General features: G+C 40.4%; 1 protein-coding gene across 4 annotated transcripts in view; it reads left to right on the forward strand.

The window, feature by feature from the left end:
* Nucleotides 1-24,176, forward strand: part of TSPAN9 (tetraspanin 9) — a 172,437-nt gene extending 148,261 nt beyond the window's left edge. For all 4 annotated transcript variants that reach the window (XM_027677686.1, XM_027677685.1, XM_027677684.1 and 1 more), the window contains 6 exons: nucleotides 14,710-14,901; nucleotides 16,573-16,647; nucleotides 18,127-18,228; nucleotides 18,816-18,947; nucleotides 19,068-19,151; nucleotides 20,124-24,176. In XM_027677686.1, the coding sequence (XP_027533487.1) occupies nucleotides 14,839-14,901; nucleotides 16,573-16,647; nucleotides 18,127-18,228; nucleotides 18,816-18,947; nucleotides 19,068-19,151; nucleotides 20,124-20,195 (528 nt within the window). In that variant the 5' untranslated portion in view covers nucleotides 14,710-14,838 and the 3' untranslated portion in view covers nucleotides 20,196-24,176. The remainder of the gene's footprint in view (nucleotides 1-14,709; nucleotides 14,902-16,572; nucleotides 16,648-18,126; nucleotides 18,229-18,815; nucleotides 18,948-19,067; nucleotides 19,152-20,123) is intronic.
* Nucleotides 24,177-26,044: the final 1,868 nt, after the last annotated feature.

The raw sequence follows: 26,044 nt of genomic DNA on the forward strand, positions 1-26,044 counted from the left end.
CAGGTACGTCAGGTGTAATTGTTAGATGTACTGCTTGCAGAGTGCCCTCATGTTAATATTTGAAGTTGTAACTTTTATTACTTGTGAATCCTTGTGGATTTGTCTTCGCTAACCCAATTTCCTCTCAATCTGGCATGTGGAAAAAAAGAGATACATGAGCTTATCTTCTGCTTCTCATATGGCCTTGTTTGACCTGTTGTAGTCACTTTCTCTCACCTTTTCTAGGAATGCTCGTTTAGATTTACCTCCTAATTAATTTGAAATCACTGCATCACAAACTATGCTGTGTCTTTTAGTATCAGTGCCTGTCTGAAGACTAAATATGTACATATCATGAATACTCATTTGTTTGATACAGTAATTGCCAGAGCTATTAATCATTGCTGATATTTATAGTTGGTTGGCAGACATTCTTTTGTCCCAGTCTCATTTTCCAGCACCTCAGATACCAGGATAACATCACAGCTCCTATCTGGCAACAGTGACTTCTTTCCTAGCTTTTCTGATAGCAAGATTGTTTTGTCATGGTATATGAAAAAAATACCATAATGGTGATGAAACAGCCCCAGGTCTTTCTCACCCTGATGGTAGCTGGACCATGGAAGTTAATCAACACTGAGCAGGATCAGACGTGACCTCAGTACTCCCTTAACTAAACCATTCTGGCATCTGTTCCTCTGCTGGTTCTTTCTTCTTACAGTGAGTTTGGCATGAAAATATTGTTAAAATATTCTAGATATAAATTGGAGCACTTCCTTTCTTTCTTGCTTCCACAATACATAGTCCTCAGTCTCCTTTCAGACAAGTCAGTGAAAGCTTTTAAAAGGCGTTTTCATGGAAGCAATGCAGGACTCAAAGACAATTTGCAGCATGCATCTGTATTTGTTATATGGTCTAATGCCACTGTCCTGTGTTTGCTTTGGGATAGCAAAGGTATTTGTCCACCTGTAACTGGCTGAATTTTCTTGTGAATTTTCACGCTGCTTCTTGAGCCAGTGTGATTGCCTGTTTTTCATTTCCTTAAGACAGATCTCTGGATGGAAGGGAAAAGTGAGATTCAGTTAACTAATGAATTATTTGCCTACTCTGCTGCTAATAACTATCCTGACTGTAGCTCATGGCTGCTCTACTACCCCTTTTTATTTATCTGATCTGGCCCCTTTATAATAGCAATCCCTGTTAGTCTCTCTGAAGGGAATCAGGTTCAGCCTTATAGTATTTCCAGCAACCTGCAGGTGAAAGGTTTCACTTGCTTGAGGTTTTTTACATCTTGAAAAGTAACGAGATAGAGATGATTCAGGCAGTGATGGAACACATAAAATATTTTTACTTGAAGACCTCTTGACAGAGTATTTAACTATAAGTAGGAGGTGTTATTTGCCAGGTAGTAGCTTCAAAATAGAACGTATTAATAGAAAGAGGTAGAACAACTTTAACTACTACCAAAGAAATATTAAATCTGCATTGAATTAGTCAGTTTTAATACAATTTCTCTCTGGTAGATCTAATAGAGTTATTGATTTTTTTTTTCCTTAATGAATGCTGAGCAAAGCTGTTCCTATTATTATCATTGCTATTTCACTACTTATTTATTATTGCTATTTATTAGCATTGCTATTCACAAAACTGTACTTCAATACCAAAAAGAGCAGACAGTGCAGAGGATAAAGAACTTGTTTTCCTGCCTTTGTTCCTGTTGTCTGTTGTATTTGAGTATTGGCGTGCTTGTTCTACTGAAAGCTTAAGCAACATAAGGTCACTGGGAACTGGAAGCTGTGCTATTATCTGACATAAAGTAAGTAAAACTGAAAGTCAGTTTTACTCCTTAGTTATCAGTGGTGCCAGAAGACGTAATGAATTAAAGAGGGGAGTGAATCCTCTACAGTTTTGTGCTGTTTTAACAACAAATTGACTGAGAGTAGAATGCTTATAGTCCAAAAAGTACAAGGCTTACTTTACACTTATATAGTGATGGGTTTACAAATAACTTCTGTAGGTAATTGCTTCACATTGATTCCTTGCACCTTTTCTCAGAAATGCCTCCAACATCTGAAAGAGAAGGGTACAAGTCAGTTTGCAGAATGTAGTTTAAGCCCCTTTTGAGCAGATGGAGAGCACTAAGTGTTTGAGATGCAGTGTTCTTGGTTGTAGCTTGTAGTACATCTTCAAGAGAGTATCTTAGATCATGGTAACTTCTTTGGGGCTGTACAGGTCCTCAGTCCTTTTAGACAAATTTGAGTGAGGATTGCTGACTGTTGACCCACCACAAGTCCTTTGAATATCTGATTTTTTTTATTTTTTTTTTTGTTACTGCCGCATTTATTTGGTATTAAGAGATAGAGCAGAATTAAGCAGCTGTGGTTAAAATAAACAAAGAGGATAAAGTGGCTTCAGGAGAATTGGATCAGGAAAAAAGAGACAGATTAACAACATGTGACCAACAGAGGTGCCTAAATTTCATAAAGTTATGCCAGTGGATGCTAAACATTGTAAATGTTTGTTTGCTGGTAGGCTGACTAGAATCTGACTGTGCTCCTTGTTGGGCATAAAGTGTCCATGCATAAGTAGTAGGGGCTTCCATCGCAGAAGAAAGTTCTGCAGATGCATGCCCCTGCATTTGTGCAAGTATATAACATATGAATTTACCATATAGTTTTAAACAGCCATACAGTTCTATTTTCAAAAGGCTTTAATGTAGTTGCCCAAAAATTAGAGCACTGAGGGGACTCAACTGATAATAATTACATTTGTTTTTCTCTCTACTAACAATGGAATAAAATATGATTTCCTGTCTTGTCTGATACATTTCTCTTGTGGCTTTTGTATACTGGAATTTGGACTGTGATTTAGATGTGCTGTTTGTTACTCTGGAAACTGTCTTGGTAAAACTGTCTCTTCCTGGTGACATCCGTGAAAGTAGTTGAAAAGACTCCTTCCAGCTTTCAAAGCCTTGAGTGCTGGTTTTGAGTCTGTGAATCAAATGGTTTGGGAAAGAGGTTTTAATAGTGAGGCAAACAAAAACATTTTTACTAGCCAAATCATGGTTGCTAACATGTAAAAATCTTGTACTTTGTTATGCTTGCACAGGGATTAAGGATTGCAGTAAAATATTCTCCAAATTTTCCAAGAACTAGAAGAACAAAATTCACTTCTCTTTCTGTTCTGCAGGTTTAATGGGATTAAACAGCAACATGCATTTGCTTTTGCTATCAAACTCAGATATAAATGTTTCTATAGAGCAATGAATTCAGGAGATCTTTCTGTTCACCTGGTTTTCAGATTGGATTTTCATCTGAAGTGAAATTAACTTTATGGAAATACATTGAAAATAAAATAAAATAAAAGCATTTTAAAATCATTGCACATTCCATTTTGTAATTACTGTTATTACATAGGGAAAAGCCCTAAACTTACATCTCCTGACATGTAGCTTCAAAAAGTTTTGCACTAAAATACAGCATTGTAATTTGCTGCCTGTTTTCAGTTTGAAGTCTGTAGATAGGGTCATTTGCAGGAATTAAAGAGAGACTGAGTTTAATCCCCAAATTTTGCGTTTCAGAAAGATATCTTTTCAGTTATGTGTGTTTAGGAAATAGGGCTTAATGCTCAGAAGTGCTTTGTTAGGCTGATGGATTCTCATTCATTATGATGAATTGCTTAGAGAATTTTTCAGCTCTTATCCCCTTGCTTACTAATGAGAAAAAGGTTTAATGTGAAGATTATGTATAATGCTTTGTTACTATATTTTAGATGAGCTATTATTGTCAGTCTGTTATCAAGGACAGCATAACTGCACATTCTAATGTATGCATAAGGTTAGTGTTTCTGTAGGAACCACAAGTCCTTTATGGGCTTTATGAATTACATAGCCTTCACAAATTACATAGCTTTTATGAATTATATGTTAAATACCCTTCCAATCAGGTTTCCGCTGTGGAGTGACTGCATAATTCCTTCTTCTATATTAGTTATTCTCTGGATTTTATATATGTTATCTTTGACATTTTGAACTCTCTGTGGTCTTTGATGTTTTTCCATCCAGCAGATGACTAACTGGGGTCCTGCCAGTCCTTCTGATCTCAGGAGTCTCAGTATTTGATCTATAATTTTAAATTTTTTTTTCTTTTTTTCTAATACTGTTTCCAAGTTCTGCCTCCATTCTCCTTCCTGCCCTCTGAGTTTAACTGTCACTTAGATTGTAGTACACATTCTAATTCTTCTTCATACATCATCTCTGAATCCTCTTCAAATGTTCAGTCTTCTTTCTTGCCAACTGCACTTTGGGCACTGTGTCTTATATACAAAAAGATTATAGTGCTGACATTGGCACAACTAAATTTGACCTTTCACAGCTTCAGGCAGAGACAGTTTTGTTGTTTTTTGCTTTGTTGCCTTTCTGCATGCCACTCAAAATAGCTGTGAAGTTTTGGAAGAAGAAATACTGCAGTCCAAAGTAATGTCTCATTAGCTTTGACACTTTGCTTCTTTATATCAACTCTTCTGAAAACATCTTGCAGAAAGTCTGTGTTTTGGAATATAATTCTGCAGGTGTATGTTTCCTTTAAATTAATCCTTTGTTTCCTTTCTATTGCTACTTTTCTCCACACTTGTGTTTTAAATACTGACAATTTATCATCTAGAATTTCATGAACAAGATATTTACCCCCTAATAATTAATGACAATCATTAGCAAATCAGTGCTGTGCTTATGTTGGACACAAGCTTGAATAATGGAGGGGGCTTATTCCTTACCTGTTCAGGCAGACACTGGGTACTGGGGAAAAAAAAAAAGGGGGTATGTATGCATAGTGGAGAATAGAGCTGCAATATAGTTATTAATTGATATCTGAGAGCTTATCTCCTAATGAAATCATGGAATAGGTGTGGTAGGAAGGGACCTGTTCAGATCATCTAGTCTGCCACTCCTTGCTCAAGCAGAGTTGGCTAGAACAGGTAACCCTGTACAGTGTGTAGTCAGGTTTTGAATATCTCCACAAGTGGAGGCTCCACAACCTCTCTAAAATTGAGTTAAATAACATCAGCAGCTCTCCCCTCATCCACTGAGCTAGTCACCTCATTGTAGAAGGCTATTGGGTTCCTTAGGCATGATTTCTCCTTTGTAAATCCATGGGGACTACTACATATCACCTTCTTGTCCCTCATTTATTTGGAAAGGGTTGCTCCATTATTTTCCCAAGGATTTAGGTGAGACTGACTGGCATATAGTTCCCTAGATCTTCCTTCTTTAAGATAGGAGTGACATTTGTTCTCTTTCAGTCTTTTCAGTAACCTCTCCCAATTGCCATGACATAACAAAAGTAACCAAGAGTGGCCCTGCAGTGACATCAGCTGTGAGAAATTCCATCAACATGGAGAAGCACAGATGATAGCCCTTATGCAAGTTACAGTGCCATGCAGTGCTGTTTCAAAGATGGCATCTTTGCTGATGTTATTTCAGCTGTGTGGTTTCCATCAGCCCCAGCTCTCACTTCCCTTAAAGTTCTGGGTGCCTCCTCAGCTGTACAGTGATGTTCAAGCTGGTGTTTTGTGGGAAGATGCAGAGGCCTCTAAGTCCCACTTGAAGGATTGGGCTCTTTGCCTGTGGCAGGCTTTGGACTGGGGCACCTTGGTGACCTCCTAGGAGGGGTCTGCAACCCTTGGACATCTTTCAACTTGTCTATGTCCATCATCCTTTTGGTGCCCTTCTACCTTCTTGAAGTCTTACCCCAGCTCAGACTGCTTGTTCTGCAGTCTGCTAAAGTAGGGGAACCCAACACAGCCTTTTACTTTTCTTTATATTTAAACTTGAATTTATTCCATTAGCTCTTATTAAATAATGTTTTATGCATTTTATAACTGTTTTCAGCCAATCACAGAGTGGTGATATTAACAAAATGGCACCTCCCTGCCATAAAAGGGCACTGCCCTGTCAAAACAGTGGCCAAACCAAAGTAATGTTTCCTGTGTACATATGTAGGCATACATATGACTCATAACTCTTTACTGTCTCCTTGTCATCCATCCCAAGGCAGAGTGCTGTGCATTTCCACTGCTCTCTCACATAAGGTGCAGTGTCCCCTCCTTGTCTTCCCAGCCTGATCTGCCTAAAGAGCCTGTTTTTATCCATCACAGCACTCCAGTTACATGAGTTATCGCACTATCTCTGTTATAGCCTTGTAACTGTGCTCAGATGCATGGTTCCTCCTTGTTGTTCACTGTGTTGTATGTGCTGGTGTACAGACGTTGGAGAGAGACAAGTGTGCTGATTCTCCAGTGAGGGCAAGACAGCTCTCCCCATAAGGTTTCCAAAGGTAATAGATTTTATGTGTTCATTAGAAATGACATGGTTGTTGAATTTTTCACAAATGAGGAAGAACATAGTAACTGAGGAAATTATAAAATCACAGAAATGTTCCTTGACAGGAATTTCTGCAAGTCATACCAAGTGATACTGTTGCTAGTGCTAGGTCAGGTCAACCATGACTGCTTCTAGCAAAGCATTGCAAACCTCTGTGACTGGAGATTTTGACACCTCCTCGGTAACTTCCAGTGCTGTACTAATTTCTCAGTGACAGTTTCTCCTAATGTGCAACATGAAGTATCCAAGTTGCCCTTCAAGTAAATAAAGAGGTTAAGCTGTTCTTGACAAACCAAGCAAACCCAGATATTACAACTTCCTTTCACAAAACATGTCCTTTATTGAAGACTCCAGTGTGACCAGGGAAGAGCATCCAAGCCAAAGTTTAAGGCTTCTGCCTGCAAATTTACACGTTCCAAAACCACAGATTGATAAAAGTGTCCAAATTTAATGCTCCTCAGGGTAGCTCTCCCTGTCCCACAAAAGATCAGACTGTGGTCTCTGATAACCTCATTTCAGTTTTTCAGGACCATCCCAGGAGTACTTCTGGGGGAATGACTCTAAGAAGAGGATAACTGCTTCCTCTGGCAGATGAATTAAGGACATTCAGCATTTGCACAGATTCCAGTCCTATAGCTTCTATTACTCACAGGCTGTCATTACAGGTGTTACAGCACTAGACTCAAAGAAGAAATCAAAATGATTCCCTTGTCTTCCATCAATGTCCAGTTCATAGGAATCTCATAGAGGAGTTTAAATGCTACATTGTTATGGCAGTAGCACTAAGTAGGTATTTTTAAGTATATTCACCTACTTCCATACTCCATTCTCATTTCCTAGTTTATGGCTGAAGAACTTCTCAGATTTTGATGTTCTTGCTATATTTTGGATCATCTGTAGAAGATGATCTTGCTTTGCAAGAAACCTCTGAGATTGTCAGCTGTTAAACCCCAGTTTTGTTTAATCCTGTGGATTATCTAGGCAGTGCAGGAAAATTTATCTGGTCTTACCTGAAAATCTCCTTTAAGCACCAGCCCTTTCCAGAGATGGATTAACCACCCAAATCCAGAGATGGCAATTGGCATCCAAAAACTTAATATGCAGAAAGCATATCTCTGGTTTGGAATGTGTTTTGAAGTGGTAGAAACCATGTAGTTCTCATCCCTCCTCCTCCCAGAACAGTTATTCTGATCTGTAACTCAGAGAAGGATACTGCAAAAGCAAAAGGTGAGCACCTCTGCCTGATGGGAAATGGATGGGATGACTCTTCTGCTGAGCTTTAAGTCCTCTTTCCTCTTTAAGTCACCCTCACACATCCCCTTTGATTAATATTCTGGTCTCAACACAGCAGTTAATGCATTGTGATAGTTTGAAAAATCCCATTAATTCTGGTGGCAATATGTCTGGACAACAAAGTTAATATCTTCCAAAACTGAGGTTAGTTAATGTGTGTTGAAATAAGACCAGAGATCGCTATGTCTTTTGAGACAGGATGGTGGTTTTTTGAATGGTGTCTCTTACTGGTTTGAATCTCTACACCAGGCTGCTTCCAAATGAAGCACCAGATCCGAAATTCACAGAAGATGTGAACTTTCTGATCTGAAGAGTCTTTGAATCAGGTTTTCAGTTGCTAAAGAAAATGATATCCATCTTTATGTCTCATGGAAGTTTTCTTTAAAAATTCCTGCATGGTACAAAAGAACAGCCTTTCAAACTGTTTTCCAAGATGTGCTGCTTCTTGATTCCATAGGAAACCTGTGAGCTCATTAAGATACCATAAATGAAGGAGAGGGGAAAATATTAAAAAAAAACCAAACAAATCAAACCCCATGATCAGAGTGAGAAGACTTCACTGCTTCATAAGGGCCACTGTCTTCCTTATCTCATCTGCACATTGACTGGTCTGAGAGTCAGTTGGAGAAAAGGTGGAAAATCTTTCTATCTTGAGAAGAAGAGCTAAGATATCTAACCTTTATCTTGTAGAACTTACCAAACAGAAGGAAAATATTACTGGCAGCTTTGCCAAAGTGTTGCTAACACCAGCAGAAGGGAGGGTTTTAAGAGCCACCTGGACACTGAAAAACCTTTCTGTGCTAGGCTTTGGCAGTGTATTTTGCTTGTCCATGTGGCTTTTTCATTCTTGTCCTTTTGGTGCAGGTCATCTTTCTGTTAACTTTTTGTTTAAATAAAGGCCTGTCAAAGCCTAATTCTGAGTGTCTCTCTGTTACTGCAGTTGTCCTGAAATCAATTCCCAGCACTGACACTTGTTTTTTCAGTCATGATGTTAGTATTTCCTAGTAACAAACCTCCTGTGCTTATTGCCACTTATGGGGGCCATATTTAAGCTGTTCCGTGTATTTTTCATTGTATCATTTTTGCTTCAGGCAAGATTGCCTGTTTTAACACAGCACAGAAGAGGGTGGGGAGCTTTCTGTTATCTGTAACTGGGCCACAGACAGTCCAGGGCATGTTATTCAAAGTGGAGTACAGAGACACTTGCTGCTTCTTTTTGTCCCTAGTGGTTGTCTCTCAGTGTTTGGTTTCTAAATGTCTCTGTTCTATTCTAAGTGCATTAAGAACTCTCCTGGTGTTTAACCAGCACTAGAAAGTCTGATGTCAAGAATAAATCTTCCCTCCACTCTTTCTCTCTCATACTTAGTTGTGCAGCTTTTCCATCACTCATTTTGTGCGTGGCATGGAATGATGGCAAAAGTCAACAAGAATATGGCCTCATCCCTTTTCCTGATGTTGTTCAATGACTTCAAGAGCAAGTCTATCAATATAATTCTATTAATAAACCTTACCAGAATGACATTTCCTACCCCTTCTTTACCCTACCTTGTTTGCTGCTTGGTAGTTTTGCTGGATTCTGCATTCATTATCTTACTCTGAGAAGCAGGAAATGTCATTATTTATGTATATGCTAAGAAACTACAAATGCTATTACCAATACATAAAATCATCTAGCCCTTACTGACAATTGTGACCACAATGCTTGATTCTTATAATCACCTATGGCATAATTGATCAATTTACTTCTCAGTTATGTAAAGCAAAATATACTAAAAATGCTTGCTAATAGTCCCCTTGTTCCTATTATTGGAAAAGACTGAAGAGACAGGCTGTTTGGTTTTCATACTGACCTCTGGAGTTGTGAATGTTTTGTTCACATCCTGTCTAGTAATACCTCCCAATCTAGATAATCCTGTGCACAATCTCCTTCTGTACAATATGTCAGCATTGGCATACCTCTGACCATCTGTGTTGCCCTTTCCTAGGTCTTATAAATTCTTCCTATATCTTCTTTTTGATAAGGCAACTAAACCTGGATATGGTGCTGTATTGTGAAAGTTTGTATTCTATTAGTTCATGCAATGCTCAAAAATGTAGAATAAAATAAAAGAGCCCATTTCCCACTCTGGTGATAGCATTTGTCAGGGAAAGACTTGTTTTGGGGTTTCTCTCTCTCTGGGTTTATCTGGACTTCTCATTTCTCTTGAAGCATTTGAGATTCTTACTGTTTCCTAGAATGCTGTAATTTTTCTGGGCACAGTGATGATGACAGATAGATGTTGAGGTATTGAAAAGAATTCAGATTTTGATCAGTGAAATAGCAAAGTGTGGGAGAACCTGTGAGGAAAGTTGATGTTCCTTTTGTTTGCTTTTAAGCTCAAAATATATGTACCATAGCTTGGCTAAATTACTCCATAAGTAAAAGTGACTGACTTTATGATAGTGTTCTGTGGTGACATAAACACCAGGGGAAGGAGAGATTTGAGGGTTGCCTGGAGGATGATGATTTCTAATCATGAGAGGGAAACAAGCCAACATTTTTTGAGAAGAAAAATCTAATGAAATTTATTATGCTGTTGAACCATTTCTCCAGGGAAAGAATGTCAGTGCCATCACTCTCACACAATTAAATACCAAGCAGCATATATTATTTCGTTATATGGTGAAAAAGGAATTAATAAGATGACTTGATATATTTTTTCTCCTTTCACTCTCCAGGATTCAGTTGTTCTAAATAGAAAGAGGTGGATCCTGTGAGAATAAAAAGCTGTCAGAACATTTTTTATAGTGTTCATGTAGTATAAAAAATGAGAATGGTATAGAATAAACTGTCAGGGAAAGGTAGTTTATTGCTAGAATGCTAGCTAGCTTTGGTTGGTATGGTGTATGCAATTAAGTCCCATGTCAGTGGAATTATTTGGGATTTTTTTAAAAAGTACGAGTGAAAAAAGCATTTGTCATGGGACCTGAGGTTTAAAGCATAAATTTTAGCATCAACAGTACTGCTACTCTGTAGAAAGACGGAGAGAAAAACAGAGAAGAGAGCACAAAAATCAAGGAGCTGTGGAGAGGAGAAATACCTAATTTGTCTTAAACTCTTAGAGCTATTTGGTATGGGATGCCCCCTTGTGGAAGTTTTTAGGATGCCATGTCTTTTATTAAATCTCTTGCAAGTCTTTCTGACTTTTTACTCTCTTCAGTCATTGTAGATAATCCTGCTTGCATATATCAGCCTTCGTCTTTAATAGCCCCTCCATCACCTGATTTTTTTATGTAATCTGAACTTTCAGTGTAACTTAAGGGTGGAGAAATCTTACTTAAGGAGATAAAAAGTCTGTGAAAAGGAGAAATTAGCTTGGAAATCAGGCATGGTGAGAACATGATCAGGGCAGATACTGTGGTGTAGTTGTAGTACTGCACTAAATAAGTGTTTTCACAAAGCTCCGGATGATACTGTAATCACATTGTGCACTTTGGCATGCTACCCAATCACTACAGAAGTTGGAAAGGAAAGCTGTCTTCAGTGGGACATTAGAATTGCAGGAAAAAATAGCAAATGTCGATATGTCTGCAGCCTCAGCTGATGTACCAATTCATTTTGCATTGTAAAGGACCGTCCTCCCAGCATGTTCATATGTCTGGCATTCAAGTTGCATCCCCACAGTGGTCTGCCTAGGGACAGCACCAGACCTTTGTTGCAAACATTTCACATCAAGTATTGAAGAATTCTTCTTCTTAATAAGGCATTGTGGAAAGGTGAAGGTGCAGGTGACTGGTCTTCTGCCAAAAAGCAAAGTGTTTTGCTCCTGAGTTTACCAAAATACTGATGTGGCTACTACAAGCAAGTGAAGGTATGATCTGCCCTGTATGGAAGTGTATATAGAAGGTCTCCTGAACTGAGACCCTGTCAAAGGGACAGAAGCCATCTGTCTGTTTTGATTCTTCTTCTGCTCTTGGTCCTTTTTAGTCTTCATGTCCATCCCATGGAGCACCAGTCGGCCCATCACTTTTCTGATTTCCTATACTTGAAGGTAGCTCTCCCCTCATCTAAGCAATTAGCTGCTTCTGACTTTGTCTAATTAAACATAAATGTGAGCCTTGTAATTTCCTAGCTATCTTTCTTTTCTAGACTCAATCTCAGTCAAGACTGTGCTGCAGAATTTTTTCAAATGTAAAGAGATGCTGGTAGGGGCTTCTTTCTTCTATCTCTGTTGCTACTATCTCATAATTGGCATTGGATCCCAAGGTGTGACTCTTCATGGGCTGATCTTTCTATTGATCACATATTTGTCCTTTACTTGTCCTTCCTCTGTAAGCCTTTTGCCCTGATCTTGCTCTTACCACCACCTTGTTTATCTGCAATGATCTATTGCTTTTGGCCCGATGATTCCAGAATTCACTGCACTCTTTCAAAACACTAGAGCTAGGGCTGTGATTTCTGAGCCTAATAGAGTCTGAAAGTCCAAGGAATACATTTGTGAATGACCTTTAAAGTCTGAATTCAGGTTCTGATGGAAAGTTACACTGAACAATTTCAGACTTTGGTAGAAACTTCTTTGGAAACCTTTCAAGTCTCATCCATGGGGTATTATGAAATCATTGATTGAAGTGCCATCAGCTAATGGCAATGGCAGCCCTGGAAGCTTAGAAGTGCCATTTAATATCTTAAATGAATGTTGTGTGGTGAGAGCTGCTTCTGACCTCCTGAACCTTTAAGGTCTCAGCCTAAGCAACTGCCTGCAGTTCTCATCTAATGGCGAAAACAGCTGAGCCACAGAGTGGATTCCTGAGTGGGCTTGAGGCACCAAAACTGCAGCAGTTCAAGGACAGAGTAGATGAAATTTAAAGCAGGCGCAATAGGGTGGCTGGTTCCACGAACTGCAGACAGTTTAAACCTGTAGCAATATCTATTGGGTCCTGCAGCAGAATACAGTCAGGAGGCTTCTGTTTAGTATCCCCCCCCCCAGCTTTTTACTACTCTTAAGTTCACATTGACTTTGCTGACATACCATGGAAGGCAATGTGAAATCAATTCAAAACTATTAATCAGAGAGGACAGATTTGAGGGAAGAGATGAAAGTCCTGTAGCCCTCCCCTGCCACACGTGCGTGTGTATGTTTTGTACCAGTCTTTGCACAGGGACAGTAGGTGTTTGACTTTTTTCTGCTACACACACTCATGTTGCAGCTGCATGCAGGTCTGTTATAGGAAACAGATGTTGTGACATTTATCCTCACCCAGTAATGCAAAGCTCCCCAACTCACTCTGAAGAATTACTGTGTTGAGTTTCGGAAGCAGAGATGCTTCCCAGTCTCCTTACAAGAATGCTGAAAATTTCCTCTGTGTTATTCAATGCATGTTCTTGTGAGCTTTAGACACTTGTGGGGTTTTCCTCCATATTGCTAAACTATAGCTTAGGTGCAAAGGGATGTGGAAATTACCACCAATGCAATGTAGTTACTCTCCATCTCTCATTCTCTTTTTCTGCCTACACAACCCTATATTTTTGTGCTTGGTACATTGGGAGGTGCTTTACTCTGCCTTCCTTGGGAATGCCTGTGAGCATCTTGCATAAGGACGACTCCTGATCCCAATTTTTCACTGAACTGATGAATCTCCCTAGATGCAAAGCAGTTTCAAAAGCTTCAAGCAAACTAGGAAGAGGGTTCAGAGGGGACAAAAGGGTCACAAGGGAAGTAAAAGAAAATAGGTATGTATATGATTATAAAAATATAAGCTTATCTCAAGGTGATGTGATTGCAAGAAGACACTATTCTAGTTCTTCTTTCATGTTCTGTGAAGCAGCAAAACCAAAAGAAGCCAGCTGTACCCAGAACTATCAGCCCTGCTGGTAAAGTCACCTCAGACAGATATTTGCCTATTTGACTGCAATGATAGGTCTTCATCGTGCCAGATTTGTGCTCATCACAAGGAAGAATTGAAGCCTGGTTTAGTGGAGACGCTGTTCTCTGATGTTCACTTTCCTGTTTGAGTAAAAGTATGCAAGCATGATGGGGTGAACTGGGTGTGGGGAACCTGCTAGATGACAAGAACTCATGTTCCACTGTTGACAGGTGAACACCAGCAACTTTGGGATATTACTGTTAGTAATGATTAGGTGCAGTTTTGTTTTTCCCATACAGTGGTCCAAGTAAATTGGAGCAGAAATACTCTGAGTTGGGGGTGGTGGGTTGCAGTTTGATCCCCTTATCACTTGAAGATGATGTGAATTTCACCTCTGACCTTGACAAAGGCTAGAATTAGTGGGAAACTAATATAACTGTTGAGTAGTTCACAGGTTTAATGAAAGTACAAGTAACTCCTATATCAGATTTCACTGCACAGTGATCACAGGTCAGATGGGAAGTTGTATTACAGCCACTTTGAGCTAGTACTAAAAGATGGCCAGCTTAAGGCCCCCCGTAATGCAATACTTGGCCCTTCTGAAGACCTGCCCCATGACTTAAGATGGGAAACCTTATTTCCTTAACCAGACATCATACTGTTAAAAGTGAGAAACGAAGTGAAGTTAATTGTATGGGTTTTAGCAGCTATGCATTTCCTTCAGGTTCTTTAACTGATGGAGAGTAGCAAAAGTTGAACTTCCCGTAGATAATGAACGTAGAAATCTGATTTTTGTGACGTTGAACACAGGCAAACAACACTAAAGCTATGAAAACTCATACTAAAACTATGGCTACTGGGACTGGGCATTTTATGACAAATATTTATTAAAATGATGCTATTGATTAAAATTGCATTGGGTTTTGCTGTTGGGAGATCAATGAATAGCTCTAGTTTCATGTGCTAAGTCTTTAAAAAGAGAGTTCTGCCATCCAGTGGCTTTTAAATAGAATTATAAGTATAGGTGACATGACCAAGTCTAAGTAAGAACATTTAATTTCACTTTGTTTCTGCACCAAACCAGTGAAAGCATTACTGCAGAACACTTATCTCAGAATTTACCTGTGAAATTCTTTCTTTTCAGAGTTGCTGAGAAAGGAGACAGTGACAATTTTTTTAATGCTTACACCTTTCTTTTGTTTCTCTCTTTGCAGTTATGTGGCTGTGGTCTGCTGGGTGTGGGCATCTGGCTGTCGGTGTCACAAGGAAACTTCGCCACATTTTCTCCTAGCTTTCCATCACTTTCAGCTGCCAACCTAGTCATTGCCATTGGCACAGTGATCATGGTGACCGGCTTTCTGGGCTGTCTAGGTGCTATCAAGGAAAACAAGTGCCTCCTGTTGAGCGTAAGACATCAATGCTCCTTTTCACTAAGACAGTGATTGTTGCTTTGTTATTATTTTATTTGAATGATCAGTGCAAAACAGCCTTGTGACTTACTGTAATATTGCCCTTGGCTTTCAATCCTCTGTATGCTTGCAGTATGACTTCCCACAGCTTTGATCACAGTGATATCAATGGTGTATTAGCAAATGTATCCTTATTACTATGTGCCCTAATGTATTAGACAGCACAGAAAATTACTATCAGCTACCTCTAGTTAAACATGAACTGTAGGATCAACCTGGATACCCCTTTTGGAAATGTCTGTTGGAAAGATGGACTGAAAAAATCATAAGCACAGAGGGGCTCAAAGCCTCTAATTGCTATTTTCTACATTGCCCTTATCTAAGGGCAGAGGGTGGTGGAAACCATCTGACCCAAAGTTAAGAAGTCCAGGTCTCTGCCAGGCCTTATCAATTAAAAAAAAAAAGAAAAGAAAAAGTCTGATCCTTGCCAGTCGCTGTTCAGCACTGAGGCACAGAGGTTTGGATCCCCTCTCAGAACACACAGTGTGGACCACTCCTCTTGCATAAACCCAAGAGGGCTCATCATGCTTCTCCCCACCCCAAGGAGAGAGGTAATGTGGCAGAAGGTGAGAGGAGGGCTTTCAAGCAGACAGCTTCCCATTCAGTCACACCTTATGAATACAGATGCTGTGACATTCAGGAGCAAGTTTTCTTTGTGCAAAAGTCTCCCTTATAGGATGTTGGGAAACAGCTGGGCAGCATTCCTTAAACCACCTCAGAGAGTTAAACTGGAGGGAAAATGTGCATCTGGTTTTTGCTGTCTGATTTCTTGGATTGTATGTTGTACAGCTAGGAGTGCAAAGAGAGAATAGTAATGAGGTCCATGTAATTCATCCACAAACTGCAACACCAAACACCAGCTTTTTTTTTTTTTAAGAGTATTTATATTCTTGCAAGGTTCTGCAAAAGTCTGTTTATACTACCATGACTGTCATGAGTTTCCAACTGGAGAGCTAGCTGTGCTGCATACTGCTTCTCCCTGTGTTTGGGCAGCTGGTACCATGCCTATCTGACAGTCTGCTAGGGCATAAAGGCATGGGTAAAAAAAAAGCATAGTGGGCATGAAAAGTAGTGAGAAACTACTAGAAGTCACACTTGGGATGCCCCTGCAGAGAGAGATTTCAGATACAGAGAGTTGGGAATGGAAGGCCTGAGTAATAATATAATGACTATTCCACAATCAGATGTGGTTAAAGCCCACCTGCCAGGGAATCACTCCTGAGGCACATGACAGTGATCTTTAAGGTAAGGGGTTTATCATCTGTTCTGTAGTCTGTATGAAGGAAAGAGGGCTGTGTGCTGTGACAGCAGTCAAAAGGAGCAAGACAAAAGTATGGCTGAAACCTGCAAACTAGTAGTAGGCCAAAACCTAAGATTTTGAGAATGCTGCACCGTGAATTTCCTCACTGATGGCAAGGCCCTCAGAAATTTTAGTGGCAGTATAGTATCAATATGCCTGAATAGTTTGAAATCAAACTTGCATGGTTTTGGCAGTACAGGAAAGGTTTAGAGGACAAGGCCCATAGTCTTCATAGTTTCTAGAAGCCCCAGGTTTGCTCTCTGTTTGGCAAGTGTGTGTATACACTGTCTGTTTTTGCTTTGTTCTAGTTTTTCATCGTTTTGCTGATAATTCTCCTGGCAGAGCTGATATTACTCATTTTGTTCTTTGTTTATATGGACAAGGTAAGCAAATATGCCACATAGATTAATTATCTGTACTAGCATGTAAACCAGGTTCAGTTTGTTTTTGTTTGATAAAAGTATGTGGATTCTCCTTGATCTTCACTTTGGTGAAGGTTTCACCTTGAAATCTTGGCTGTTTTCTGTACGCTGCTTCTGAGGGGGGAGGAGGAGGTGATAAGGAGAGCAAGCAGAAGAGAAATCCCTGACATAAAACTGTGGTCCAAGGCCTGCCTTTTAAATTTCTTTTAAAATCTTAGATAGCCTTCAACATAGCTGTTTGATGTCTGCAAGAAGCTGATCATCTTGTGGACCTGAGTTGTGGGAGGTCCTACTTAAAACCTGGTTAGCTTCTTAGGGCCAACCCTTGGAACAGGACTGGAGGAGAGGGGCATGGGATATTCACAGGTTATTCCAGATGCCACCAGTTGTCACTTAAGTGGGCAGTCCCAGAGAGTTTGGCAAGGGTGCAAAATGGATCAGGAGGCAGCTTCTCGTAAAGCTCATCTATAGGAATCTGCTATCTCATAGAGACCAAGTGAAGTAGGCACAACTGGCTGGCCCCTTGGATATGTAAAACTGGAAAAGTGCCTGAGGACCTGGAGAACTCTGCTAAACACAGGGCAGAACCTTGCAGTATGAGCATGTCCAGACTTATTTTAAAACAGCTCCACCAGATCTTTATCTCTTCTAAGGTTGCCATTTTAATGCCTGCTACTTCAGGGAGCTGAGGTGAACTTCTGATTTTGACTGGGATGTCAAAGAGGCGTGAAAGAGATCTTATAATATAGTTGACCTTTATGCCAGGACCATAATCCTTTCTCTGCTGCCAGCTCACTAGTGTCAGAGGCAAGGTGCATTCTTACCTGCATCCGGGACTCCGAGCTCAGACTGAAATTTATACAAGAAATGAGACATCTCAGATCTCTCATTAAGCATTCCAACTTTATCCTCTAGGAGAAGAAGCGCACAGTTGAAAATCATAAATCCTAAAAGTCTGTTCCCACAAGGAGAACAACAATAATGTCTTTTTTCAATTGATTTTGTATTGACTATTTACTATAGCCTGCCTGAACTCAGAACCCATGCAAAGATAACTCTGTTAGAGTTGGAAGGCCAGAGGCAGGAGAGGCTGCTGTGGGGTGTTGACAACAGCTATCTCTGGCAAGGTTACAGTAAGCTCAGCAGATTTATGCTGTTGATGTTCAGTTAGTTTGAATCAGATGATGACTACAGGATGGACTTTTGGCAGAGGTCTCCTATCTCAAGAGAATTAATCCAGTATTTTGCAATCTCAGGGAGAGACTAGGCCTTGGCAGGTGCTTAAAGGTCCCAGTGACTTGTGAGAGTCTTGAAGCTTTTCTACCTATGTTAAGTTTGTGGTGAGAGAAGTTAAGAGACAGATGTTCTATATATGTGTCTATACCATTTGGTCCTTTCCTCTGAATAGCATTGACTTTCTCTATCTTTTACATGGTGCAGGTCAGTGAGAGTGCAAAGAAGGATTTGAAGGAAGGTATGAAGCTATACAATTCAGAAAATAATGTTGGACTGAAAAATGCATGGAATATCATTCAAGCAGAGGTAATATATTTTCTCAATTAAAAAAAAAAATTGTTCATGAAGCCTGCTGCAGTCTGTTAAGTGTGGCCTCCATGCCAAGTCTAAAAGATGGCTAATGCAGGTTTTGGTTTCTGATTTTGCACTCCAGAACATCCAGGGACTATTGTGAAACCCAAGATCAAAGTGTACTCTGTAAGGTGAAAGACGCTCACCTGTCTGAGATTCTCTGTGCCTATCACAGACATAGAGATGATCTGAAGCAGCAGAGAGGCAGCAAAACCTGCATAGGTGGAACTGAAGCTTTGGCAGGCTTTTGCTGTTAGCAGTTGAGGGCAGATTACCTTATGTTTTGGTGTTTGGGCTCATGTCTCTGTGACAAGGAGACTAACATACTGGACATGGAACCATTTATTTTCTTTGATTTTGGTTTTTCTTTGTGTTTTTAAGTATTTGCATTTAGAGGTCAGCGACCACAGAACACTTTAAAACTAAAGTGTTGTGCCAACCCTTTGGAAAATATAGAGTGGTTTAGTGAAAGTACAAGTTTGTGCTTGTGTGTGATTCACAAATTGTGCTAGTTAATTTATTAATCCTTTACTTTTGCACAGATGAAATGCTGTGGTGTGAATGACTTTACGGATTGGTACCCAGTCCTGGGAGAAAACGTTGTTCCAGACCGATGTTGTACAGAAAACTCCCAAGACTGTGGAAGGAATTCTACTGAATTAGTCTGGAAAACGGTAAGGCTCACTTTGCCCAGGTCAAATCTTAGGTAGGGGTGGGAAGGAACAAAATAGAGGGAATGCACATAAAAGAAAATGTGACCTTGGGGTTTAAATTTTCATCTTTCATCATTTCAGGGATGTTATGAGAGAGTTATGACCTGGTTTGATGAGAATAAGCATGTCCTTGGTTCAATTGGGATGTGCATCCTCATAATGCAGGTAATACTGGTATAATGTTTGTCATGTGTGATGGCTTTGATTTGCTGTCAGCATTCTTGATTCTGCTGTGTGAAAAGTGATACTCAGCTGCTTGAGTTGGAATATTATTTCAATAATGTCAGATCTGTTTTATGAGTTCATATAAGGCCATCTGCTCAGAAAGGAAGCAGGTCAGCAGTGAGTCCTGCAAAGAAGACATGCTGCTGTGGGGTTTTGCCTCCACCTGTGTTTTGACTTCAGAGTACCTCTTTGGAGTTCACATATTTAGCCATTTGTTATGCTGTCCCTCAGGGAACTGGTTGCTTTTTAATTTTGGAAGCAAGTTCTAGAAATTCCCCAAATGAGTCAAGTCATGGCCACTCAACTGAGTAGGTCAACATGTTTTAAAAAAGAAATGCAGAAGTATCATAATAATCTGTTAAGGTTTTGCAGTTCCTGTTCCAGGGATGTGGTCACAGCACTAAGCCGACCAGAGTTCAAGAAACATTTGGACAATGTTCTCAGGTACATGGTATGATTTTTGAGGTTGTCCTGTGCAGGGCCAAGAGCTGGACTCGATGATCCTTGTGGGTCCCTTCCAACTCATGGTATTCTCTGATTCTATCACTGCTATACTTTTGGGAGATGATACCTGGATCTGACATTTTCAGTCAGTTACCTGGCTAAACAAGCACAAGTTGTTGGGTCAAAGGGAAGAGTGACTCGTATGTATTGATTCTGAAAAATTGTTGCACATATGACAAAGAGCCCTGAGAGCTTTTTGCCTCCATCTGTGCTCTGACAGATACAACCCTGGACATTACTGTGTGCCTGAACAACATACATTCAGGTTTACTGCTCAGTGTTGAAGCTTGAGAAATATGGCTAATGTAGAATGACTGTTAAAACTACATCTGGGCCATGAACACAGGTGAGCAGTGCAGTTTTGGAAGCCTTCCTGTATTAAAGCCCTTACTGTTTGTTTTCCTTCAGATTCTTGGCATGGCCTTCTCCATGACACTCTTCCAGCAGATTCACAGGACTGGCAAAAAATATGATGCCTAAAGCCTCTGAAACATTATCACATCAACCCTTCTGTCTCATCATAAAAATGAACACAAGGAATGACCACAAGGAGCATCACACTTAGCCCTGCTGAGGAAATCCGTCCCATTGACTGATCCACTTTGTTGTTACTTGTTCAGTTATTATCACAATTTATTTGACTCTTTTTTTTTTTCTGTTTCACGTTTGCCATTTATTTGCCAAAGAGGGGGAAACCCCCCCAAACAAATGGATTTTCTACACGAAATCATAGATCTGCTCTAAGAATGTTTCTTAACTTAAGAAAATGTTTTGCTCTACTAATCCATGCTATATGTGCAAAAATTACATGTGTTCAACTTCAAGTGAGAATTCTTCAAAGTCTTCCATTAAGTTTTCAACCCTTATATTCAATTTACTGGAAGACTCGGAAAAGCCACTCTAACTGAGAGTCCTAGGAATTGGAGCTGCTTTGCTTTGCAGCTTCTTGTACCTTATGGTGTATACTTTTTTATTATAATAATGATGATGATTATTATTATGATGGATATAGCTTAGAATTTAGTTGCCTGACTTATAACTTCTTACTGTTTTTGGTTTTACACATTTATTGTACATTAATTTGAGAACCACTGTGCGATCTCCAGAGGACATGTTTTTCAAATTTGACAGTTGGTGCAGGCAAAGACACAACTTTTCTCAAGTCCATGGGGAGGCATCGTCTACCTTTATCAGGGCCTTGATGCCCTTACTGTAACAAAGGTGTTCCTTTAAAATCAGAGACTCTTTCCTCAGACGGAATGCAAAGCCTTCCCATTGGACCAGATGATGAGCTTCCTACTTCTGTGAGGCAAAGTTTCAATGCCTTTACTCACCCAAAGCAGTGCCTGGCTGCTTTCATGTCATGCTACTTTGAAAGCTAAAAGCACTGACTAAGCAAGTTACTGCTAGCACAAAGGAGAGAGATTGCAGTCTGACCTACTGGCAGCAGACTTCACAGATTGTGTTGTCTGCTTCAAAAAGTTTGCCCAAGGCATGGCGTGCTGCTGGATGTGAAGGAAGGGGATGGCAATTTGATGGCAACATTGTCGTGCCATGCCCTTCATTGTAGGGGTTTCCTCAAGCCAAAGACAGTTGTCTCCCTGAGGTAGAAAAGGTGGTTTGATTAAAGGTGACCAGATGGTGCAGGAAAGGGGCAATTTCCAAAACAGCACTCAGAGATGGTTGGTGTTGTCACACCTTCAGTACAGAATTGATTCTTGCTGATGGATTGCCAAGTCCATCCCTTGGGGTAGTTTACTCAATGCATATTTTTACCAACATTCCCGTTAGAAAACTTGAACATATATTTCTCTACTTTAAATGCTTCTTCATTGCAAGGAACCCCATTTACCCTTTGTTCCAGGTTTTTGCTATTTTGTGAAGGAAGAGGGAAAGGCTCAGACACTGCAGGATGTTCTGACTAAATTTCAGTCAGGGCTTGACTCAGCTCTGAAAGAAACATAGCTTTTTGCATTAGCAGCTGTCAGAATCAACCTTCAGAGGTTACCTCATCCATTGTCACTCTCGAAGGGGTACTGACATATATGTAAGATGGGGTTCACTATGACATTATGGGGCTGAGTTTCAGAATCTGCTGAGGATGGAGATATCGTGCCTTTCAGAGCCGTGCCATGTCAAACTACTCCTCTGGCAAACAAAATTCTCTTAATGTCCAATCTGAATATTTATACTTTAAGCTCTAAAAAGATACAATTTTCATTGTATAATTTAGCCTATCTTGTCCTTGGGGGCTGAAATAGCTGTTGAGCCACTTTATATCTGGGAGGTTTTAGTTCCCTCTTTATATTCCTAGTAAGTCCTGCATGCATCTGTACATCTGGCAGCAATAGTGTTTTGTCTGACCTATGTGTCACTTTTTTGAGTTCCTATGAAATCAGTGTGACAGGAAGAAGTGTGAATGTGTGGGTGATAGAGATGAATTTGGGTGTTGCAGTGAAGAAGGTTACTATTTTTAGAGCACAGTCCTTGCCCATATGAGCACAATGCCCTAAGTTTCGCAGGGCTCTTGTTTCCCACTGAAGCAGACAAGGCCATATGGGTTCAGCTATTTCACTTGGATAGCCTTTCAAGGAGTTGGGGAAGAAGCAGAGGGAAAGCACAGAAACTGAATCCAGTTTTACTTCCATTTCTAACAAAAATTGGGACCAGGAGCATCTGAGCCTCACTGGAGATGGCTGTTCCACATTGAAGAAGGGGCTCTGATGCCCAGTGTATTTGCTGCTACATGTAAGACTGTATCCAAAGTTGCTAAGATGCGTTCCCATTTTTGCAAGAAAAGACAGGATGATTTTCATCTGATGGCTCCACTGCATTCTCCCTTTGGGCAGAAGTGCTTAGCTTTCTCTAGCTTTCTCTGGTGCTTAAAAAGAGCAAGGTGCAGGGCTGAGCAGGAGCATCATCTCTGTCCTTTGGGGTCGCACAGTGGTACTTGCCGCATCTTAAATTTTAATCTGCAGTCAGTTTTTGTACAAAAATGGTAAAATATATTAGTGAAAGTAATAAGGAAATAAAAAATGTTTATGAGTAACTCAGAGATGAAATGTGTAGTTGCAAACTCAGCTACTTTGCCTTCCATCCAAACTTATTTTTCTAGAATGCTTCATTCCATTTCATGATCTAGCAGCACAGATCCTGAAATCTTTTTTTAATGACTACTTTTGGCATTTTAAGCACAGTATTAAGTGAGATAGTTACATGAGCTTCATGTATTCATCTCTATGAAGCCACCTACAGGAGAGGAGTCAAAAGCAGGACTGATTTGTGTCTCTAGCTGAGTCTCTGATGTGGGAAGTGATGACAGACATCCTCAGAGGAGCAGAAAAGTAATACCATTTTCCAGGCAGCAAAAAACAGCTCTGGAAAGTATGAGGCTGCATCAGTCAGTTTGTCAGAGAAGGCACAAATTATCCTGTAAACTGGTCAAAGGGAGCTTTGGCTCATGTACGTATGCACTTTTTTGCTTATGCTGGTAGGTGGCTATCTGTGTGTTTTCCCCAAATGTCACTCTGATTATTTAACTATAAGTTTTTAGCATGTTTTTAAATAAAACCTGATACTAAGTAAAAGTATCTTTAATATACACAAATATTGATTTGTATAAATGCATACCTCTCTGTATCTCTAATTCATGGAAGCACAGTTCAAGTCTGTGAAAGTGCTATTTCTCTGAGTGTTCCTTCAGACTGTAGCATACCTGCTGTCTTACTGTCCTTCATGCTTGGAAACTGCAATAGAACTTAAGCAGAGACAAAACAGGAGAACTGCCTGAAGAACCTCTACTCGAAAGCTGATGAAGTGTTAGCAGTGAATTCTGTTCCCTTCTGGATGTACCAAGGCTGTTAGTAACAGGAAGCCCAGGTGGAAGGTGCTCAAAAAAAGTGCCCATAGCATGTAAGATGTTAAAAACAATGACATAAATGTCTTCAAGATGACAGAAGATGCCTTGGGTGTGTCATGCATTGAGTTCCTGGACTATGGTCGCTTTAGGCCAACTCTCCTATCCTGTGTCCACCCCCCATTTGTATGCATGTAATACAAACTCACACACAGGAGGGGTGCAAGCAGGGGGCAGCCAAACTGATCCTCGAGGTCTTTCTTGGGCAACTAGTGGTCAGACATAGAAAAGGTCAAGGGGGAAAAGGGTGTTTTCCCAGCAGATGGTTCTTGGGAGCAGCATGGAATAGGCCACACATAATTCTGATGTAACTTCTTTCCATAGAGTTGAGCAGCTTCATCCTGTAGCTGGCATGGGGAAACCTGGAGATGTCTGGCTGTGGGCTAGCCATCTGTTGTGCAGTAGATAGTAGACACTAAGAAACAACATGCCATTCCCACCGGGTGATGTTTGCACCAGTGTTTCTTCTATGCAATACCTACTTTCGCCTTTATATAAAAGATTTTTACTAGGATGATATAAAAATAAAGCATTTTTTCAAAGGTGCCTCTTTGAGCTCGTTTGTCTCCTAACCCCACCACCAAAACCAAAAACGGACAAAAAAATTCCAAACAGTGACTGACAGAGATCTACTCCAGCTCCACTGCAGTTGAAATCCAGTGCTCTTGAAACTGTTGCATCTCTGAAAAGATTCCCCTCCTCCACCCTGCCCCAGTCCTCTCTCATCCTTCAAAACAATACTCTAATAGAACAGAAATAAGTGTGAAAAGTACTCAAAAAATGGGAAAATGATTTTAAGAGCCTGTTAATATAGGAAAGAGATTGCAAGTCTCCCAGAGAATATAGAATAGCTGAAGAGAGGACAAAGTAGTAGAGAGCTTGAAAGACATCCAGAGGACACTGAGAAATCTCAGACAAAATGTGAAAACTGATTAACACTCAGACAGAGAAAAACTGCAGAATAGCCTTCCAAATGCCAGGAAAGTAGAAGATGCCCTGAAAGATCACCAAATGAAACCGTGGAGCCAAGCAGAAGAGAACAAAGCAACAGAGGGTCTGAAAGAGATTCAGAGTATATAAATTAGCCTCAGGGAAGGGAAGAAAGCCTGTAAGTGCTCAAGGAAACAAAATATAGCAATGTCAAATTGGCCAAGAAAGAAATAGATAAGGCAAAGAATCCCTCAGAGAATACAAAAGAGGCTCAGTGATAACGAGAAAGTCTCAGAACTGTGACAGGAGTTCTGGAGTACTCAGTAGTACCAAGAGTGGCCTCAAGAGAAGACCAAGAAAAAAAAGGAACTAGTAGAAAGCCTGAAAGAACTATGATAAACACACAAGAGACCCTGACAATAACAAGAAAGTATCAGAGATTCTGCAAGTGCACTAGGAGTGTATATCTGCATCTGCTAAGAGAGGAGAGAGGCTAAAAAAGCAACAGAAAAGTAGCCTTGGAGAAAGGAAGAAACAAGCAGGAAGGCTGAAAATGTCCCAGGAGAAAGAAGGGTAGTTGCTGAGATGCCATGAACCTTGAAGGGAAACTAAAACAGCTGCAGAAAACCCAGTCTAATGACAGAAAGGGGGGCTAGGAGGTGAGTGAGATACAAAACAAGCAGAAAGACTGAAAGTGCTCCAAAGTCATCTCGGTGAGAGGCAGGAAGAAACTGAAAGGCAGCCATAGCAGCTTTGAAGAGTCTAGGGAAGAAGTGGAGAGGTTGAGAGAGTCCCAGAGAACAGAGAAGCCTTGCAGAGCCTGAGAGACTAGAAAAGAGCCTGAAAGAACCTCAGAGAAGACAGAGTAGGCTCAGAGAAGTTAAGAAAATAGCAGAAAACCTGTAAATGTGAAGAATAACAGATTAGCCTCAGAAAGGTGGAAAAAAGTAGGCCAGAAACAGACCCAGAGATCAGAGTAGCCTTGGAGAGGTGAAAAAGTACAGCAGAAAGACTGAAAGAATGCTGACAGGGCAGAGGATGGCCTCATAGAGATGAAGAAAGAAGCAGATGTTAAAAGAGTCCAAGGAGAGCACATGGTACCACTGGAGGGCCATAGAAGTATGAGAAAGACTAGAAGAATCCCCAGTGCATGCAGAGTATGTTTAGGGCAAGCCCTCCTAGCTAGGCTGGAAAGCCTGTTGGAAAACATGCTCTTGCCCTTGTTCCTCAAAGCGGGGGTCCACTCTCATAAAAGCCAAAGCTCTACCTGCAACACTGGCTGTGCAGTCAGGTGTTAACCCATAGGTTGGGGGCCCTCCTGCCCAAGCCTTGCCTTTCCACTGGCAGGACCAAGGAGAACAGCACCTGGGCTCCAGTGCCCTGTAGCCACCCTTGGTTTACTAAGGTCTCCCTTGACAATATCCTTGGTGCACACATGGATGAGCAGGCCAGGGGAACAGGCCAAAGTGTGGACATGCCTTAA

This window comes from Neopelma chrysocephalum, unplaced genomic scaffold (assembly GCF_003984885.1).
Source record: "Neopelma chrysocephalum unplaced genomic scaffold, ASM398488v2 Primary Assembly neopelma1_43, whole genome shotgun sequence".
Lineage (NCBI taxonomy): Eukaryota > Metazoa > Chordata > Aves > Passeriformes > Pipridae > Neopelma > Neopelma chrysocephalum.